The sequence below is a fragment of the Amblyomma maculatum genome, chromosome 4, assembly GCF_055883805.1.
Source record: "Amblyomma maculatum isolate TAMU_Amacu chromosome 4, ASM5588380v1, whole genome shotgun sequence".
Lineage (NCBI taxonomy): Eukaryota > Metazoa > Arthropoda > Arachnida > Ixodida > Ixodidae > Amblyomma > Amblyomma maculatum.
The window spans coordinates 178015547-178038076 of NC_139347.1; the positions used below are offsets into that span (position 1 = coordinate 178015547).

A 22530-nucleotide genomic window follows, 5' to 3' on the forward strand; every position below is an offset into this window, starting at 1 on the left:
GATTTCCCGAAAATAGATCCGTGCTGGCCGTGCGTCAGGATCGCAATGGTATCCTGCCACTCTCAATCGCCAAATACAGTGGAGGGCCATTAGCATAATAAGGTCAATTGGCACCCCCGCGGGGGCTCAAGAAAAAGAATAATCCTATAGGAGAAACATTGAGATCAACGGCATTGCAGAAACAGGAATGAAAACTTGAAAGAGGAGTTGCGGTTGCTAGCGGGAAGGGTCGGACAGGCTGATGCGACGACTGAACATGTGGAAACCATACACAGAACAAAAACTTGAGCGGGCCACACACCTCCTATACTGGTTAGATCCTTGAGCACACGGACAAGACATGAATGCGTTAGCAAGAAAACATTCGTAAGAGATGACAATATTTTCCACAACGAGAACATGACAGCCTACTCAGATAACCTGCTGATGACAGCCTACTCAAATAACCTGCTGTGACTAGCAGAGCAGGAAGCGAACAAAAGGTCGTGCAAATATGTGTGGGTGAAAAATGGGAAAATATTTATGAGGAAGCATGCAGTGCATATAGTGTTGAATCAGAGGAGACCCTATCACTTATAACATGAAGCAGGAATTTGATACACTAGATCAATACACAACACAAAGGCTCGACAATATTAAGGAGCAGAAGAAAATTGCATCACTTGATACATGTGAACATCAGGAGCCTTCAAAAATACTGGGGCCTTTTAATGGAGCGTATGCATAAATCCGTATAATTTTTAGATCTTGTTTTACTGAGGTGAACGTTGACAGTGACACGGTGCAGTTATATCGAATCGAAGGTTTCAAACAATGTTCGCTCTGTAGAGATGACAGCAAGGGAGGAGGGGTTGTGATCTATGTTAGGAATTCTTGGCTTCATGAAAATTTCAATGTTTTTTAGTGAAGCCGAAGTAATCACCCTTAAAGTTGGAAGGCCTAATTTGTCGTTCGTGATATGAGCTGGGAAGACCGCCTGGGAAAAATATGAAAGCCTTTATTATTGTGCTCGACATGCATTTGGTGAGTTTAAACAAACATAATAATGTCATACTAGTTGGTTACTTTAACATTGATACCTCTTCAATAGGCAAATATGGTGTATCTGACTACTTAACAGCTCTCACAGGCTACGATTTTGAGATGACAATGTCAGGTTTTACTAGGGAAGAATTTCTGGGAGCTGAACTAGTGCCTTCATGCATCAATGCATTTTCATTGATTTGAAGCACTGCCCCGTGCTGAGTGCAACTATTCCACCACTGAAAAAGAATGTTTGGTGGTAGTATGGGCCGCTGCCAAGTTCCGCCGGTACTTTATGGCCGACCGTTTCGTGTCATCACTCACCATCCCTCGTTGTGTTGGCTGCAAAACTTAAAGGATCCTGGTGGCCGCTTAGCACGTTGGGCACTGCGCCTGCAGGAGTTCGTACAAAGTATTTATAAGTCTGGCCGGAAGCACACCGATGCTCATAGCCTGTCCCGCGCGCCCGTCGGCCCTCCTTCGTCAGATGCCACCGACGACGATAGCTTCCTCGAAGCAGTCACTACGACCGATCTCGTTTCCAAACAGCGTGCCGACGACGAGCTGCGACTGATTATCGACCATCTTGAAGGTGGGTATCCTACAATACTCCGGTGCCTTGCTCGGGGGTTGTCGTCGTATTGCCCTCGCAATGGCGTGCTTTGCTTTACACGCACCCTAAACCGAGTCCGGCAGAACTATTACTGGCCACATCTTTCACTGAGCGTTAAGCCTCGTTCAGGCTACGTGCGCATCCGTCGTAAGTATCGTATTTATCGCAGTGCGCATAGCGGCTGAAACTCCCGTTTACGTAGCTTGCGACCGTGCATGTTCACACTGGGCCGTTCGGTAAGATGCGTTCTTTACGACCGGCAGATCAGCGCTCTCAACATGGCGTCGGTTAGCAAGCGGCTGATAGCGGATGTCGGGGCTCTTTAAGCTCAAAATGAGATGTGAAAGAAAAAACTGGACACACAAATAAAATACGAAAAAGAACAATGGGTATGTTAACAATTAACCACTCGATTACAAATATACTCCGTTTCGCACACGCACGTTCGCACACAGTTTTCAAACGTCCGCTCACCGTGCTGACGAACCACTCACTCCTTCGCACATTTCTTCACGCGCCCGCTCTCATTGTCGACGTACCGCGCACTCCTGCTCGGTGTCCCGTGATCGTACTTTCTCGCATCAAAACAGGCGTACGGTCCGCCTGCATCCCTGCTTGCGATTCTACCAGTGCCCCGGAGCGATCTTGGAGACGGGCCAGGGCGGTGACTCAAAGGCCGTGCTACTGACTCCAAACAATGAGCCGGGGTACGCGGCAGACACGGAAACGTCCGCGAAACCTCGTCCGCCCTCAGAAAATGCTGTTTTCTTTTTCTCTTGTACGGCAAGCTTCTTTCAAACTTCGTCGAGTCCGCGCCAGCTCCGTTCTGCGGCCCGACCGCAACATCGCCCCGCATCGGCCTTTCGCTGCAGGTCAACTGTTTCCTCACTTGTCAACGGAGCCGATGGGCTGCGAGAATGCACGGGGATGAAGCGGGCATCCCCCGCCTCCATACCCTCACTTTTCTAAACTAGAGGAAACATTTGCTGGTCGAGAGCTTGTTCGCACATGCAAAAAACGGATTGATACACAACTTACTGCTTTGACTCAGCGCACTGGCAATTTGCAGCCAGGCATCGTTTTGCACTTCTCTCTGTGCGATTTCAGCTATGTAGTAGAGAGGCGGCCTCTGCCAAACTTTTTTAATGAGAGGCTGATAATTCCACAGCGAAGATTCCGCACTGCACATGATCAAGCTGCTGACAGATACAGTCACCGACACAGACACAAACCGACACAACACCAATAACATCGGCGAGCCGAGACACTGCAGCAGAGTAGGAGCGTTGGATGATGTCGCCATGTCGCCTACTAGCTGGTCTGCGCGCGAAATCTGGGAAGACCGGAAGCCCCGTGACCGGAAAGGGAAAACCGAAACGGCTGTGCGCATTGGTCGCACGTAACAGACGTATCTGTGCTAGTCGTAAAAGTCGCGATTCCTCCGACATTTACGCCCACGCTGGGTGCGGACGTTACGCACCTTACGCTCAATGCGACAGCAGTCTGAACAGACAGGTTACGTTTTTCACGCTTACGCTTACGATCCTTACAAACAATACGTGCGTTGCGCACGTAGTCTGAACGCGGCTTTAGACGTTACGTACAGACGTTACGTCGTCAATGCGAGCGGCGAAAAAAACCCATGCTCAAGCCATCCGGTATGTTACAATCTATTGAACCACCCCTCACACCCTTCGAGCAAGTGGATCGTAGTCGCCACAGACTACTTGACACGCTACGCTGAAACGAAGACCCTTGCCCGAGGTACTGCCGGCGAAGTTGCTTGATTCTTAATGAACGACATTGTACTCAGACACGGTGCACCTTCGACCATCATTACTGACCGAGGAAAGGCGTTTACAGCTCGGCTACTGCGGGAAACTTTAACTCTCAGCCATACCGAGCATCGCACAACAACAACGCATCACCCTCAGACAAATGGATTAACTGAATGACTAAACAAAACTTTGGCGGTCATGATCTCAATGTACAGTCTTTGTCAAAAATGTGCGGCCCAAGGGTTTCGTTTCGAAGCCCAGTAACGCGGCTCCTGGTAGCAATACCGAAATATGAATCTAAGCTATAGCAGAATAAGAACGAGTTTTGTCATCTATGACTTTGGGACGCCAGAGTTGCGATACGAGCCCGGTTACGGGTCTTAGAAGAAAAACCCCTGGGCCGTATATTTTTGACAAACACTGTACATCGACGTTGAACATAAAATGTGGGACGAAATCCTGCAGTATGTCACCCTCGCCTACAATACGGCGCTGCAGGAAACCGCGCAGTTTACACCATTCCGTCCCGTATATGGCAGGGAGGCCCGCATGATGTTGGACGCGGTGCTCCCGTTAGGGGATGAACCGGTCGAACCCGATGCCGCCCATTTCGCGGAATAGGCCGAGCAAGCCCGCCAGCTGGCCCGCTTGCACATCAGTGCAGCATGCCACCGACGCTCGATACTGTAACCCTCAGCACAGGGAAGTCCACGTCTAACAAGGGGACCAAGTGTGGGTGTGGACCACCGTGCGCCACAAAGGCTTATGTGAAAAACTGCTACACCGGTATTGCGGACCTTATAAAGTCCTGCACCGCTTAAACAGTGTTAACTACGAAGTTGTTCCAGATGGAAGTGTGACCGTCAGTGTTCGGCGTCAGCGACCTGAAATTGTGCTCGTGGTCGCCTAAAGCCGTACTTTTCACGTGACATCGCGTTTTTTAACCTTGACGCTGCAAGGGAGACCTTCACTTATTGTACAGTTCACCTCAACCATAATTTTTTTTATCTTCTCACCTTGACATCGAGACGATGTTTCCCTTTCGCGGGGGGGAATAATGCCACGTGCCTAGCACCGCGCGCCACGTGCCTAGCACAGCCCTACTTGGTGCCGACGACGACGAAGCGGTTGTTGGCACGAGCGGCGCGCTGGTGCTGGACTCTGTGATCAAAACTACAAGCTGACCTTATTCTCGGGTCCTCAGCTACGTGTACCTTCACGGCTCCCTGTCGTGACATTATGTATACCCGTATGGTCGATATGGAAGCATACTCTGGCATTATAAAACAAAACTTAGCAGATCACTACTATGTACCCACCACAGGTCTTGGTAGTGACGAGTGTAGTGTTGAAAAGTATATGTTAAAGAGCTCTATTTTGGATATCAGGAAAGTTACCGCCAAATTAGTAATTATGACTGGTATTCGCTCCTGAATCTTAGTCATAATCAAGCATACGCTGAACTAATTAGGCAGTTTCAGGTCATCTACAGAGTATCAGAAAAAACTGTCTCTGTGAAGATAAGGCAGGCAGAGAAACCATGGATAAACAACAAAATATTAAAAACAAATTACTTAAAGGAACGTTTATGGCAAAGGTGTAAACAGGATCCCTCTAATGCTGACTTAAAAGACGAATGCAGACAAACCAGGAATAAGCTAACAGCTATGACGCGGATAGCGAAAAATAATTACATTACAGAACAACTTATTAACTGTAAATGAGATGCAAGGAAAATTTGGAATATTGTTAACTCTTATTGGAAAGCAGAAAAATCGAGGTATAAAAGAAATCATCGCTAATCACTTTCCCTGTAGAAAACTACAAGAGTTGAGCAAAGAATTCAATTATGATTTTGCCAATATAGCAGAATCTCTTTGACAGCGTGTGATATCCATAAACAAAAGGCGCGCATAGGTCTTCCTTCAAATATTCATTCAGCATATGTGACTGAGCTAACCGACATAGAAGTAAGGGAGGCTCTAAATAAGCTATTTCTAACAAGGCCACCAGCATATGATGGAATTCGGGTTAGATACCTAAAGATCAATTATGATAAACTTAAAGCTATGATATTGTACATACTATCAGAAATCATGCGTACTGGTACAATCCCGTGTCACATGAAGGTATCGGTAATCAGGCCTGTTTATAAAGGCGGTGACAGGGAACAGTGTCTAAATAATAAACTTATAGCCATTCCATCGTGTGTAGGATGCGTCCTAGAGAAAGTAATATATAAGCAGATGATTATTTTTTAGCAAGCACCACCGGTTGTCTGAGTCTCAGCATGGCTTGGGGTGTGGGAAAAGCACCACCACACTACTTGAAGATTTTGTGGAGAATGTGAACAAAGCCATAGACAGTAACAAAATCATCCTGGCGCTTTTCATTGATCTCAGAAAACCATTCCATATCATAGACCATAATTTAATAATTGAAAATATATATCTGATGGGATTCCGTGGATCATACTGGCAGCTTTTTGATGAGGGCAGCGAAGGCGACGAACGAAGCGGACGCTTAATTTTCGACTTGTTCACAGGCATTACCGCTATCCCTCGTAATCAAGCACATGATGATCGGGCTGCTGCAAGGTGATCAAAGGAGGCAGCTGCGCTGACCGGTGTCAGCAAGCCCAGCGCGGAACCACGTGACCCGCTTCACTTGAATCTTGAAAAGGACGGCGCCAGCGGCTCAGCGTTTACTTGGCAGCGAATACGACAAACGGACCGGACGCTTATTTTTTTACTTGTTCACAGGTTGGAACATTTGTACTTTGGCTGTGATTCCTGTCATAGCTTGTATTGTTGCCTTTGCTGCCGACTGCATCCACTCGTGTTTTGTGTACTCAGCTTTACAAACGCTGTGACCTTTGCCATGGGAACTGAACTGGCTAACTTCAAATGTGAGATGCGCAAAGAAAGCTATGAGCTAAAAGCCAGCTTAGAACATATGAACCAAGATGTTGAAGATTTCCGAAAGGAGTGTACTGAGATTTGTGGTATGGTATCTTGAATGCAGTAAGGATTGTGTTACGTTCTTATTTTTTTTTTGCTGTTTTCTTTTTCTCTGTTTTATTCAAGAGTTTCTTATGCTTCTTCTTGAGTATAATATGTACAGAGATTGTATATTCTTTTGAAATGCTGTCAGCGTCTTAGTGTTTTCCACTTCTTGCAGAGCCATAAAATGTTTTGTAAAGCACAGATCTGCGCTACATTTCTGCGTATATAAAGAACATATGTGTTGGACTCTTCTGTTCACCTACAAGCAGGCAGGCTTAGGCGGACAGGCAGTGAATGTGAAACACTACTTGCTTATAATAAACTTACGTACTTACTTCAAGGTGGACTGTAGACTACGCTGTTTGCTACCGCACCACAGCTAGTTCAAGAAAACACACTCTTTAACCGAAGCATATAACTCATACCCATGCCTTCAGATTTCTCAAGTGGAACCATTTACTGAAGCGAAACGAAAATCTAAACCTTCCATCAACCTACTATAGACGTCAGCATATACAATATCAGCTTTCATTTTTTTTATGCATGGGGCTGCAGTCATTCCTTCAGCTTCCTGATTATCTGTATTTTCCTACAGTGTAAATGTTAGTATAGATTCTCTAAAAACTGTAACACCAGCACAAAGTGTTCAATATGTTACCGGCAATAAAATAGGCTCAATTAAATTTTCGGACGTCGAAAGAGACAGATTTTAACCCAAAGATTATTCTCAGCAAAAGTGGATATAGAAGACAGCACACTCTCCCTTAACGCGAAATGACTCAAGATTCGCTAAAAAGTGGTATCCAGGTATTCACAGCAAGGGCTTATTCCATGTTCTTCATTGTCTACATTTTATTCTATTGCATTCTATTGCATCTCTTTTATTCTATTACATCTACAGCCCGAGAGGATTATGGTTGGTAAGCTCTAGTAGAAAAAGGTTCAAAATGGCTGCGTGAAAATGCAGCTGCAATGGTCAAATAGCTTACCGGAGGGTTTCTTTCAGGCATGCAGATACGAAAGGGGAAATATAGTTCTTGCTCAATCCTTCATCGAACAAGCAGTCAACCTCCTGTCGTGCCTCTTTTTGGGCAATAGGATTGTTTGCCAAGCAATACAACGTATATGTGGCCGCTGCTGCTACCTGAAAGTGTTCACAAATTATTTACCTGTCTTCTGCCAACTTCGTCACCTATCGCACCAAGCCAAAAGATGCATTATTTATTAATATTGTTTATTAACGCATTATTACTGATACATGATGCGTAACTTTACAAGTTCATTTAAATCTGTACAGGAAGAAAGTTAGATTCGTCACAACAGCCCAGAGTTGAAAAAATACCTGTGGGCCGTAGATTCGAGGTGGAAACTCACGCGTGGAAAGATGAAAATACGATGTATCAGCGGCTGATTTCGCACGTTATGTGCATCAGCACACACCGCTGACCTTTAACTAACTCCATGGGCTACGCTACTTCGTAGCTTACTTAAAGAAGGAGAGGAGATGGGCTTCTCGACATTAACGTCACAAGTCTGAATCCACTTTGAGCCGCTATTCTGGTCAATAAATTCTCTTAATCTGCAGGAAAATCGTCCAGTTCAAGCAGCTTAGAATGCAGGTTTTGCCCATTTTAGCTTCATGAAGTGGTCGCTAGTGTTTCTTTAAAGGAGCATAGACACGAAAATTTTCAGTTCCGTTATTTTCGTTTTAATCGATCCAAAGTGGTCCGAAACAGAGCAAAGCTCAATTAATTACTTTTCAGTGCGATTGACCAAGGCTTCTTTAAGGCCGCCGTAGCCTATTCTTTAATGTTTCGGCGCGCGCCGCAGAAAGCGGCGATGAAAAGTTCGAGCCGCTTCGAGGCGGCGACGAGACCAATTGCGCAATCTCGGCCACAGCGGTGCGCCTCTTCGCCCTCGTCGACATGGGCTGACTCACGCGTACATCCCTCCGCACGGACCTTGCCCTCCTCCTCACTTAGTGTCTTTGAGAAGGCCACGTGCACTGACGATGCTTAGAATAGATTCCAGGTATTTCGAGCGAGCCGAGGGAGAGGGGGGGGGGGGGGGGGGGGGCTACATTTTTAGCAGCGCTAAGCTGTTTCTGCTCCTCCTCCCCATCGCGAAGCTTCGCCGCTGGTTATTTAATAGCGCGCCGCGCGGCCATCAGCAGTTCTGATTCTGGTGCTGATTCTGGTCATCGATGAAGCTAGCGGAAGCAAGCAGGCCCCGACTGAGAAGAAGTAAACAAATGCAGTGAGCTCATGTTGCTGTTAGCGCGTCATCTTGTGAAGCTGCACGTAGTTTTTATTCAGTCACCTCTCTTGTTGTGCAGTCGCCTTTCGTTTGTAAAGAGTGTTTCTGTACTTTGTGTTCTTATTGGTATATAGAGGTAAGTTTCGTCTTTTACTGAAATCATCGTCCTTCGTCTCATTGTGTGTATGTGAACTAGACGTCGCCAGTTGAATCGATGAGCACCTTGGAGAGGTGCGGAAGATTTGAAGACAATGAACCCGAGATTTTACAGCTCCGTTAAGTATAGTTCCAGAATTATTTGGGCGTCACTAGATCGCTAGTTTATTATGTCGTGTTTTAGTCGGAGCATCACGGTCTGCATGCTGAAACGTAGCCGGAAACCAACCATCTCGTGCGGCAATAGGTTGTTTTGCTCGATGAAGTGCTTTTGTATTGGTTTCTCTACGCATGAGATTAAGGAAACTGATCAAAGGTTTTCCAGTTTTCGGGGTTCACCCAGTTTTGGTATTAGGATTACGTTTGCCGATTTCCATTGTTGAGGTAGCTATCATTTGGTCTAGATTTTCTGCATGTACTCCATTACGGCTCTTATGGAGTCATTTTATAGATTACTCGGGCTCTTTTATGTTAGCTCGTCAGGTTCCTAGGCTTATTTGACTTTAAGTCCTAAAAGCTCCGCTCTGACCTCGGCTTTTGTGATAGGCGCGTGAAGTTCCTCGTTAGAGGCTCCACTGTACTCTGGGAGGGCGATTCTAATGGTGTGCCTCATGTAAGTATGTGTTTGCTACTTAGTCCAGGAACTCCTCATTCGTCCCCTGGAAAGCATGTCTGGTTTTCGCTAGTGTGATTCCTGATTAAATTTTTTATTTAGTTGGGTGCCTCAATAGACCGCACGTTTTAGAGGCTCATGCCTCTTTCATATCGTCGCATCGGCTACATAAACTTTGCTCACACAGTTTCGCCGCGTATTCTTCGATCTCTCTATTGTGTCTGGCAAGCCTCCGTTTAGAGTTGCGATTAAACCCTTGCTTTTTTAGCCTGGATTCCATGCTATGTTTGACCTCCCACATGTGCTTTAGTTTGCTATCGACTGTTCTAGAGCGCCTTCCTCTTCCAGCATTTCTGCTGCCCCTTCAACATGGCGCTTGAGGGTTTGTGTGCATTACTCTATCTTCGTGATTTTTCCTATGGAGCATCAATGTCGTTTCTTTGTAAACTTCCATTTCTGATGAAATATTTAGCGGAAACTACCAGCTGGAGTAGATTTCTAGTAAAAGAATAATTACTAATTAACATCCTCCCAAGCGCAGCCGTGTAGCCTCAGTTGACTTTCGGTTAACGCACCCGACATATGCATGAATCACCTCGTGACGTCATGACCAGATGTGACGCCCTTATGACGTCACGACTTGTGATAACGTAATATTTAATCATCTCTATGTATATAATAACCACTGTCACTATCACTAACTACCACTATCATTGTGGATTATTATGTACTGCTAAATATCGGTGGCAGTCTGCATGTCAAGCGCGCTAGCATGACGATAGTCAAGAACTAAGATACTTTTTTCATGTGCCAGGAGTGGCTGTAAGAATGATTGACAGCTACAGTGGGGTAGGACGCCGGACGCACGGCAGTGAGTACAAGACATTAAAGACGTTCGCCTCAACAAAATGATTGAGCAATATGAAGCAACTATGCAACAAAAGGAAAAAAAGTGAGGACACAACTTTCACTCTGGTCATTTAAAAAAAAAGGAGAAAATTTAATAACCCAGTAGTAAGTTGTAAATGATTTATGAGAAAGGAAAAATATGTCACTCTTCTCCGTACACACCTGACCGCGCTCTAAAGAAGAGAGGAAGGTGGTAGTGAAAGCGTAAACAGAACAAAGTGCTGTATTTGAGTGCAAAGGAGTAATTGAGACCCACCTGGAGAACTTTACCGTGCGCTAACATAGTACAGCATATGGAGGCCTCTCTGTTTCTGCTTCATCGAAACGCACATATGTCTGTGTGACACATATTGCGCCTTCCGTTCTTACGGAAGGCGCAATACACAATTTACAATTTACAATTTTAGGCGAGCATCACGCATTTAGCTGAGGAGGAACCAGAACAACCTTAGATTTACACATATTGAGAAGGCGGGCGTATGACAGAATTGCTGGCGCCGCTGCCCAGATCGCAAATCTGGTCACGTTCATTTGCACTAAAATGTCAAAAATGAGAATGAACTGCGCTCGTTCGTTGCCACTAGAGTGTAAAAAAAAGGAGAATAACAGGTGGGAATAGATTAAAATCATATGCATGAGAACGTTTTATATGAAAGCTAAACAAAGCATAACAAACTAAACCGTAAAATTGACAACCAAGTACAGAAGAATACACAGTTGTAGGAACCTTCTTCGCATTTAAGTAACTATTGTAACCAGCTGTATTTGTGTTTCAAGAATCCCGGAGGAGAACTCTCACCGTATTATTTCCGGTAAAGATGAGGTCATGAAGGAAGGTGAACATCTCTTTGAATGGTAGATCATTGGCCCAGAGATGCTCAATGACGGTGCTCTTCTGACATCTGCCTCTGTTGGCGTGAACTTCAGCAGCTGCCTCTTGTGTGAGACGCAGGAGAAACCTGAGGTAATGCATTAGCAAAACTTCACTACCAAAAAACATTGATGACAAACCAAGTACGTATTACTACCTGTCACCAATCAGTGCTACGTAGAGATAATTTCTGCGTCTATATTTGTCAGACAACACGGCACGCTGGCTACTACTTTACCTGGAAGCCACCACATCTGGCCAAAAGGTATATCAGGAGATGCATCTAACTCAACTTTCTCTCCGTATGAGATTTTAGTTTAGAGCTACATATCGAAGATGTTGGATGCTTATTCCTCTATATCATGGTGAATACGAACCCTTCATTATTATCAATTTTGTTTAGATGTTTCATTGTTCATCAAAATGCTTTTACTTGTATGATATATAATATATCACTCGGCATCAAGAATGCTTGCCACAGCAAGCAAGAGCCAATGAGTATCAAGCATCAGGGATCAAATCTCATACTGGGACACGCTAACGTAATTTTAATATTTTACACTGTTCTTCTTACCGTAGCGATAGAGGCAAATATTTTATACATTTTTCTAATATATACAAGCATGATCTGCGTTTTTCCCACGGATAAATCATTCTGAGCACTAACGCTTATATTTGCATGACTTGAAATTATGTATGAAAAAAAGTCAAGCTCCATGAGCTACACAGCATTTAGTCCACATTGCCGAATATGAACGGAAAAGGGATTGAGGGGAATGTCACGATAAAACACTCAGCATGTTATTTTGAATCTTCGTTTGGTGATGGCAACAACCACCTTTACTGTCGTGCGCGCTGCCGAGCACCTTGCGTAAAACTAATAGTAGCACTTGGCAGCTACAATGAACTACCACAATGAGTATGAAATAAATTATAAGCCACCTATGTTTGGTCATCAGGATAATGGCACCTTCGAAGGCAGGCATACTATATATACTGAGAAGACTGGAAACCTTTTTTGTAACAAACAAGATCTACGAGACATTTACCGAACGGCTGATGATCTTCTATGTAAGGCTGTCGATACTAGCAAAAGTTCTGCTACTGGCTAATGGCAAATAGCACTAAAATAAAAGACCTAAAGGAAACAACGCATAGAGAGTACAAACAGAGAGGTCATAATGTGACATCAAATATGACTTGTAGAGACTTACGGTGCGATAAAGTCTGCGGCGCGCTTGAGCCGCCGGCTGCTTGGTGTAGGAAAGTAGTGGTAGTATGGAAATTTCATCATCACTGTCTCCGCGCATTGCATAAAACTTTCTATTTCTTGAAAAATGCGAGCACTGTCGCTGCCTGAATCAAGTTCACTTTCCAGAAGCCCAAGTCTTTTTCCCAATGTCATATGGACAATCGCTGTTTGAACAAGTGGGAATAGAAGAATGTTAACTTCACGGCAAGAAATAAACATTATATAACTAAATTTTATATTCCACGGAAACGTAGTCTTATTTCCTTTTCGGAAGCTAAAATGTATTCATGTCTGCGCAATAACTAGAGCACTGACGGCCTATAGGGCTCTTTGTGGGATAAAAGTTCGGCGTAAAGCAAGCCTCAAAAGGTCCTACCCTTTGTTTCTTTTATACAAGAGAAGCAACCATTTAATGGAGTAATATAACAATACCAAAATGTCTTCCATGCCATCGACGATTGCGTCAAAATAGAGCATGAAGTTACGGCAACGTGAACGTGCCCATGGCACCCTGGCGTGACGTTTACGACGAGAGCCAATGAGATTGTAAAACACATTCTGAAATGCTTCCTTTCATTTGCAAGTTTACGTTGGCAAAAACTTTATTTTACTCATATTGACGTTTATATAATGAACAAAATATGTAATGACTTTACAATATAGGTAAAAACTACAATAAATAATATTATTCTCATTAACAGACGAAAACATTCCGTTCTTGTTGCTAACCGTTTTCTAGGCCAAATTACTTCACAATTCCAAGGCATTCAATAATTCCGCGCTCCGATGCCTGTATCGGAGTACGATTGGTTGTGATCGATGTTGATGAGATTCCCTCATCTGGAACAACCCTAGATACTGCGATCGGCCTGTAAGATCAACATCACCAGACAAAGGCGTCGTGCGGAAAGCTTGGCTGTCAGGCATCGATGATGATAATATGCAAGTGTCACGAAATCGGCGCACATTTTTATTAAGCCGGCATGGCGCGAGGCCTGCGCGGCGTCGCATAGAAAGCTCGAGAAAAGCCTCCTTCCCCGCGCGAGACAGCGCGTAGCTTTGTACGCGTCGCCGCCTCCCTTATTCCCATCACCCGGCAATCACGCGGACTCATCAGGCTCGAATATACCAGAAAAATCGAGAACCTTCTATGAGACCTAGCCAATGACGACGCGCGGCTCGACGGGAGGAGAAGGGAGTGCTCTAACCAGCGAAACTAAGTGTGTGTGCGCGCTAGTTTTGGCGCGGGTTAACAGAGAGACGCGGCGCGCCCTATTTAAAGAGACCGCGCCGCTAGTGCAGTCAGTCAGTCAGTCAGTGGTTGCGGCGTGTTCGCCAGTGCTTCGGCTGTACTCCCGGGGATCACCCGCTGCTGGCAAGCCCACGGACCTGCAAGGGAGCGGCGCTCGTCTTGTATGGCGACCACATCGTGACTCTTGAGGCGTCGGACTTCAACAGTGCCGGGTGAACAATTTGGTGTTTGTTTATGTGACTCTCTCGTGTTTCATCTGTATTGTAAAGCAACTGTTATTGAATACCTCTGTAGTTGCATGCTTAGCGTTTGTTATTCTGTGAACCTCTCGTCTGTGCATTTCAAGTGATCTTGTGTATTCCTTTGTATCGTCTCTTGCTGTGCATAAATAGTGTTTTGTTCGTTACTTCTGACTCCGATCCTTACTCTGGTTTGAACTGGCGACAGCTGGGCACCAAACGGCCACACCCTTTCGTCACTACAAGGTTGTTGAATTCCGGCTGAGTTTGCCACGCAGGTCGAGGGCATCTCCTCTGCGACCGGAACAGCTACCCCCACTCATTCTAAGGGTGCCTGGGAGTGTGCGCACCGTTAAGGGCGCATCGTTAATAATCCCCTTAATTATTAACGGGTGACAGCAAGTCAGCGTCGCTTAACTGCAGGTAGGCGTTGCCACCGAATGCCAGCTGGGGTATATAGTGCTGGATGCAGTTCATATGGTTGTTGCGAATTTGCAGGGTCACAGTGGAGCACCAGAGCAAAATGACCAGCGTGGCAGGCTTCTTCTTTTTTCGAAACGTTTGCCACAAGGCATAAGTTGAGAAAGGGGGAATGGGATGCAGGAGATAGAAAGTTAAAAGAAGTTGCGCTTATGTATTCGAGAAGGTTGGCAGTGTAGCGATTGTCCATTGTCCATTTCTCATAATCACAATCGCGATTCCACCGCAGGCCCACCTTCATGATTATCCGTTGCCTAATGTGAGTCGTTGATGGTCACGTCCACAACAAGTGACGCACATCGCAGACGTCAGGTGGAGTATCACAGTGAGGGCACCTGTCAGTCACTGGTAGATATTTTTCCCGCCATCGATGTCAAACAGATGGGGTCAGAGCCGCCCCTGCCCGGATCCGGCGCAATGTTACCTCCTCGTGCCGAGTAAGACTACGGGGAAGAGAGTGCGTGTTCGCTGGCGAAGAACTTGCGAATCGCAAACGTGAGTCAGGAACGGATCTGGGGGAAGAGGGGAAGGTGGTGGATCGCCTGATGTGTTTATGTGCGTCATAGCATTGGCTTGAATATTATGTGGATCGCGAGCATGGCCGCGAATCCAGTGTATGCGCACAGGACACGGGTACTTTGAACAGAGCAAATGTATGGACTGTGTTATTTGGAATGTGCGTCGAACGGCCTTGTGCTGTTTAAGGGCAGTTAGAGAGTCTGTGTAAAGATGAATTGCATTGAATGTAGGAACTGGTGAAAGGGAATGTATGGCACTGTAAAGTTCCAGTGCCAGAGGAGTGCACGTATCCGCGGCATATGTCACGTGAGTGTTGAGATGCGGATGTGAGGGACTATACACAGAAGAAACTCCTCGCTCTGCAGTATGGGATGCATCGGTATATAATATGCACCCTTCAGGCAGATGTGTGGATGATACCGACGGGGAAGCAGTGGGGCGATTGTCCATGAGCTGGCAGCACGACCATGGGAAAGTGTCTTTAAATGATGTAGTTGTAAAGACTGTTTGCGAGCTCTGCCATCCGCTGATCAACGAGTTCGGTGAGCGTATTTAGCTGGGCATACTCCTGAAGTACTAGTAAGGGTGTTAGGCGGGGAGGATATGTTATTGCACGCATAGCGTCATGATTGATGGCCTCAAGGGAGTTCCACTGTCTGCGGGTGAGACGTTTAAACTGTGTCTGGTAGATTATACGCGGCTGGAGGACAGAGCGAACAAGCTGGCGGGCCGTGTGAGCACGCGCGCAGCCAGAGCGCATAGCTATGCGACGAATGCGACCTAGAGTAGCGTGAGCGGTCTTACGGATGGCTGTCATCCACGGGGTGCCAGTCCCAGAGGAATGAAGAAGAAGACCAAGAATACGAATGGTTTGTACCTGAGGAATTAGGGTATTATCTATCATAAAATTTATAGTGGGAGCTTTCCGTAAGCCAGCTTTATTTCCAATGCGAATGAAACAGGATTTTGTATGCGAAAGAGTTAGGCCCAAAGGAGGGAGGCGAAATGTTAATACATCCAGCGCATGCTGGAGGGCCGCCTGATGGACAGACGTATCTGGATGACAGCACCATAAGGTTATATCATCGGCATACGCAAGCACGCGTATAAAAGGGATGGCCCCTAGGGCTCGAACAAGTGGAATGAAGGCCACATTAAATAATGTAGGGGCAAGAACGGAGCCCTGGGGAAGTGACCAAAGGGCTTTCCATGGACACGCACACTGAACGTTCTATTTGTTAGAAAGGCGTGAATGGCGAGGAGAAACCTGTGAGGGGGACCAAGAGTTTGTAGGGAGGCAAGAATGGCTGAGTAAAGGATGTTATCATTTGCCTTTGTTATATCTGTAGCGATCACAGTTCTAACGAGATGACTGTGCGGAGAGTGGTGAAGCACGTCAGCAGCCAAAGTATCAAGACCGTCCTCCGTTCCTATTTGCGGGCGGAAGCCAATTTGTGATTCTGGATAACAATCATGGGATTCCAACCACCACAATAAGCGAGTGGCGAGAATGTTTTCGTAAAGCTTGCAGATTGTTGGCGTCAGGGAAATTGGACGAAGGGCCGAGAGAGATACAGGAGGATTACCTGACTTCGGTATTGGAACAACAATAGAATGCTTCCACTCGTCCGGCATGACACCAGAATTCCACACGTCATTGAATGCATCAAGCAGGGTCTGCAAAGCAGTCCCTTCCAAGTTGCGGAATAAGGAGTTAGGTATGCCGTCGTGCCCGGGAGCAGAGTTAGATTCGATGCGTTCAATGGAGGCCAGCAGCTCTGCCATGGTTAGGTCAGAAGTAATCGCATCGGGGGTTCGGTAACCGGTAAGCAAGGTGGAGACGTCGAGGTGGAATCATAGTGGGGAAAAAACTGTTTGGCCTCCTACTTTGCAAATGTGCCCTCATCTACATTCGTCGCAAGGCGAATGCTCTCTGTGTAATCAGAAACTTGAGAAGAGCGCTCCATGGCGTGAAACACTCTTCAAAGTTGTCGATTACTCTGCTTGGAGGATAGGCGCTCACTTTATGAAGCCCAATGTTGCCTTCCTAGACGCTTTTCATACCGCCTCGCACGGGCGGTAGCCCGGTGAAGAGCGGGGATAGCCGATGGGTCATCGGGGTTACGAGCAGCATAATGATATGTCTAGCGACGCAGAGCCCAAAGATTCAGGAGGTGGATGTCCGGGTTTGGCTTGTCTTCATTTACAGTGGTGGTAATCGTGTGGGACGTAAGAACAGCAGAGAGAGTAGACAATGCTGACGATGGGGTGAAATTGCATGCCTCACTATCCCCATTTTGATTGCCCACCTATGCCAGACATACAATTCGAGCCTAACGGAATAAAATTGCTAATCGAATCTCTAAAACTGTCATCATCAGCCGGAGTCGATAACATCAACGCTAAATTACTTCACAATACTAAAGATACTGTCGCTATCATTCTTTCCCACATTTTCCAGCAATCACTCGAACGCAATGCCATACCTCATGACTGGAAAGTGAGAAAAATTATTCCAGTGCATAAAAAGGCTCACATTCGTCCCCTAAAAATTATCGCCCTATTTCTTTAACCAGTGTTTCCCCCTAGCTAACAGAGCATGTAATTCACTCACACATAATGAAATTCCTGCAGTCTGTCAACTTCTTTCATCCCAGTCAGCACGGATTTTAAAAAAAACCTATCCTGCTCTACCCAACTAGCATTATACACTAACGACATCAGCTCCAGCTCGGACACTAACACACCAGTGGATGCGCTGTTTTTAGATTTTGAAAAGGCTTTTGATAAAGTTACCCACCGAAGACTACTCCGTAAGCTTTCACGACAAAACCTAAACCCTCTAGTTCTTGAATGGCTGCAAAATGTTTTGACTAATCGCGAACAGTTCGTATGGGCCAATAACCGCGCATCTTCCTTGTCCCCAGACACTTCTGGCATACAGCAAGGTACTGTTTTAGGACCCTTACTATTTTTAATATACATTAATGATCTTCCTAATAACCTGTCTTCCATTCGTTTGTTCGCCGACGACTGCGTCATTTACAGAAAAATAACAAACAGCATGGACTCATTTAAACTTCAGTGTGATTTGAAACTTGTTGAAACATGGTGCACTAATTGGTTAATGAAGCTAAACGTAAACAAAACCACTCTAGTCTCATTTCATCGTCGTGCATCATATCACACCGTAAACTATACATTTATGTGGTGACAAAATATTGCATGCAACTACATATAAATACCTGGGCCTTTCATTTACTGAAGATCTTACCTGGACATCTCATATAAATAACATCACTAACGAAGCTAACCGTGTTCTAGGTTATCTTAGGCGAACACTACGACTTGCTTCCCCTCACGTAAAACTGTCCGCTTATTTAACCTTAGTCCGCCCCAAACTAGAATATGCTTGCTCGATCTGGGACCCACACCAATCTAACCTTACAAAAACACTCGAATCCGTCCAAAACAGAGCGGTAAGATTTGCCTTTTCAGATTATTCTTATCACACAAGTGTTTCATCACTAAAAGACAAAGCTAACCTTGCAAACTTAGAATCCCGCCGTAAAACCACCAGGCTCTGTCTCTTCCACAAATTTTATCACTCACCCCTGCGGAATGCCGTTATCACCCGTGCGCATCGCCACTCAGCCCGGATCAACTATCAACAAGCCGTCCAACCTCCTCATGCATCTACGTCATCTCATCTCAAGTCATTTTTGTTTTGACAGCAAAAGATTGGAACTGTTTGCCTGCCGAAGCTGTGACTCATCTCGACAACGCGCGCTTCAAATCATTCATTGAAAATATAACTTGATGTAAGCCCACCCCTCATGTAATGCCTCTCGTGGGCCTTTGAAGTACTAATAAATAAATAAATAATAAATCAGATAAGCGATTGTCTGCGCGTACAGAGTCCCATGATGTTATTCGTACGCTACGGCGTATTTTACGTATCCACGAAGAAGTGAGAGAGATAAAGATAGGACTGTGATTACTACCCCAGGTATCTGGTTCAACAGCCCAACGAGGGCTACAACGGCCTAAACACCAAGTCAAATCAGGTGAATAAGGCCCACCTTGTGGACGGGTATATGTATGCGGGTGGTTTAAAAGATGAAAAGAATTATCTAAAAAGCTTCCCTGGATCTGTGCACCCCTGGGAGAATCCGATGGGTAACCCCACGAGGCATGTGTGCCGTTGAAGTCTCCACCGAATAGAATAGGGATACCCGAGTAGGTAGAACGCAGAAAACGAACTCCTCCAAGATTAGGAGATGCGGAACCAGGACGGCCATAAAAGGACACTAGTATAAGTGGCGTGCGTACAGGCTTAACTAGGAGTGCTACCACCTCTTGGCGTGTGTTACACCACCGTGAAAGGTTGATCGGTGCGTGGGGAACTGAAGTGTGATAACAAATTGCATATTTACCTGGGCTGAGGGAAGAGGTGATACAACGGCGATCAGGAATGGAAGGTGAATGGTAAGCGCAGAATCCTGAAAGGCGAGGAAGTGAGTTATGCTCTTGAAATAAGAAGGCCCACGCCCTTAGCTTTTTGTCGCGAAGACGGATGTTCACTTCAGAGGCCTTATTCGCAAAGCCTCGACAATTCCACTGCACCACCAGATACAGTGCATTATCCATTGCGAGGCCGAATAGCTCCTTCGATGAGGGAGGTCACCTCCTCCATAAGGGCTAATATTTTATCCACTGTCGGGGTATTCGGAGTTAACGTGTTGTCTGCACGTGATTGTGGTTTGATGCTTATTTGAGGTGATTCATCTGAAATCTTATCACGAGGTATTATACTTCTTCGAGAGGGGTGAGAGCGACGCTGTTCTCGGAGCTGGGTGAGTTCGTCTAGACGTTGGCGGGCTTCTGCAATGGCATTGTCTAAAACAGCGTCTTCATCTGCGACATCCACATGTGATTGGTGCACGGGCCGTTTTGGTGTACCATTTCATCCACGAGGGTGAGTCGCTTGTGCGTATGAACGATACTGAGAAGACGTATGATGAGCAGGTGGGTCACGTAAAAGAAGTGAAAGAAAGTCGGTTTTGTCACATGTAAGAGCAGCGAAGTGATTACTTGTAGGAATATCTGCTTTTCCAGTCGGCTTGCGCGACGGTCTCGTTCGCTTCTTCTTTGGACAAGCCGGGGAGCGCATGTCATGGCCCACCGATTTGCATAGGGCACAAAGCGCTATTGGTTCATTCATGCCGGCCACAGCTGCTGGATAAGGGCAGGTATTTTGCATGTGCCCTTCTTTATGGCAGTGATAACAAAATATACGGCGAGGTCGGAAGGACTGTGGTTTGATAATCGCACCATAATAGGTTAGGTACTCAGCCAAAGTCAACGGGCCTTGTAGGGTGAGTAGGTATGAGCCCCGGCACCCCAGAGGCCGTGCTTGAAACACTGCGTGAGTTGAACAGCGAATGTTTGCCCGCACTTCCTCAGAAGGACTTCTGCTGTCGGCATGGTAAACGACGCAGCGGAGGGTGTCAGGGCAAGAGGCAAAATATATTTGCACTGGGACATGCTCATTCGCATCCAGGGGAATTTGATTAACTGCACACATTTTTTGGGCATCCACCAAGGATGGCAAGTTCACCGTGATGGTGTTCGATGGGCGATGGACGACAAATCCACAGTAGTTAGTAGAACCTAGAACTTGGTCAATTGTGACTTGGACCCACTGGGGAGGGCTAGTCGTTATATCAAACCGCGGAACGAGTTAGCAGTAAGTGGAAGCGAGGCTCGACTCATTGGCCGCATCTGTGGTGGTGTCAGGGGCTGACACGCTGTAGTTGGCCTTGGAAGGGATGACTGAATCGGTGCGACTGGCACAGTTCCTTGAGGGAGGGTTACAGGCACAGAGGCAGCGGAGCAATCCATGGGACAAGCCGAAGTCGTTCCATCCGAAGACGAAGCAGACTGGAGGCATGTAGGCATTGATGATTGCGTGGACGTGGATGCTGCGCCAGGTTGTAACACAGCAGAAATCCGCACAGCTGTCGTCGGCGGAGCAGAATCTATGCAGGCGCGTAGCCCAGCCTCGCTCGGCAACGCCGAGCTAAGCCTAGCCTGCGCCTGAGGGATCCGGTTGGACTTTCTTGAGAAAGGGCCCACCGAGGCGGAAATCGCTCCACAGGGGCGTCTTCGTCATTCGTTCTCACGGAGGGCACTGTCCTACCCACACAAAACGACAGTAAATAGGCGAAACAAGATAAAAACACAGAGCTCTAAGCGGACACGTATCAGCTAAGGCGCTTCTTCTTTCTCCTCGTTCTGAACAGCCCGTGCTGTGCTTGCGCTCTGAGCACGCACTGTACCTCATTATTTTCCTCTAACACGGGCTGGTAACGCTAATCTCAGCGCCTCATTTTATAGGAGCCTTGCGCTGCCCAGGGGGCGCTGCGAAAAAGGTGCTAAAAGTGCCCCCTGGGGGTGTCTGCTGGGTAGTATAAATCCCCGGTGTCTGCATTAGAATGCATTGAGTCAGCATGGATCCACCGCTTTAATTTCTATTATGTATGAATTACAACGAATTTAAGGCGCTGAAAAATCTTTCGAGGCTGTCACGACGCAAAAAAATGCAATAAATAATCCAACATCAGGCATTATCCGACATACAGTAATCGGAGACGAAGTCTTGGTGCGCTGCTAGTTGACGCGCCAGGCGCGTTTCGCGCGAATTCGTGGAGCTTTTTGCAAGCTTTACACGCAGCTGAGCTGAAGCAAGTAATACCCGAAACCGCAATACGGATAGGCAGCGTAAACAACCCCCCTGAGGCAAAAATAGTCCTTCCGATGGGCACCTTGAGGCGGCCGTGCATGGGTCATTGGGGTTCGCGTTCAATGTATGCATGTGAGCTTGTAAGTTGGTCCTAAGCTGGTTTTTGCTTTTTACGCACCATTTAGCTGATAAACAACTCTCGTAATGTTTGGAAATACAGTCCACATACTGGAAAGTCCCACAAAAGCTGAAGCAGAGTCTGCAGAAACGTTCGAATTACACCGCGGCAGGCGCTTGTGTTCATCGTTAGGTGCAGATATCAGAAGGCACGCTGACCTCGTTTCACCACTGCTCAACTACTAATAGCCTTAGAGTTATGTGCTTGCAGCTCTTGAGCCAGAGGTTTTTGTCTGTTGGGGGCAGTGGAGACTTTGCATTTTAGAATTTAGCGCTCTATCAGATCAAGAACATGCGGTGACGCACGCACGTGCAGTTCTTACATACACAGCTGGCGAAAACAGTAACATAACGGTCGGTTTCGCTCTCAATCACAAATAAACACGCGTTTATAGCTTTACTTTATATATTTGAGCTCTGAGCCGGCGGAGAGGCCAGCTTAGAGCGAACGGCGTTTCTCAAACCACTATATGCATGCACATGACCGTCCGTACCAATCGCACTGTAGCCCCGTTTCGTACGGATTGAAAGAAAGCTGTAGAGTTGCAGAATGAAATTGTTAACTTGTCCTTGGCACCCTACGACGCTAGCGAAAATACCAGCGGTGACGATGTTTCGAGACGGATGGTACGCGGAAGATCA

General features: G+C 46.3%; 1 protein-coding gene across 1 annotated transcript in view; it reads right to left on the bottom strand.

The window, feature by feature from the left end:
- The window catches only part of LOC146193559 (putative cytochrome P450 12a4, mitochondrial), a 92911-nt gene extending 80396 nt beyond the window's left edge, over nt 1-12515 (bottom strand). Inside the window, exons 1-3 of the mRNA XM_084600583.1 lie at nt 12439-12515; nt 11153-11312; nt 7409-7563 (exon numbers count right to left, since the gene is read on the bottom strand). Coding sequence (XP_084456709.1) covers nt 7409-7563; nt 11153-11312; nt 12439-12515 — 392 coding nt within the window. The remainder of the gene's footprint in view (nt 1-7408; nt 7564-11152; nt 11313-12438) is intronic.
- Between the last annotated feature and the right edge of the window lie 10015 nt (nt 12516-22530).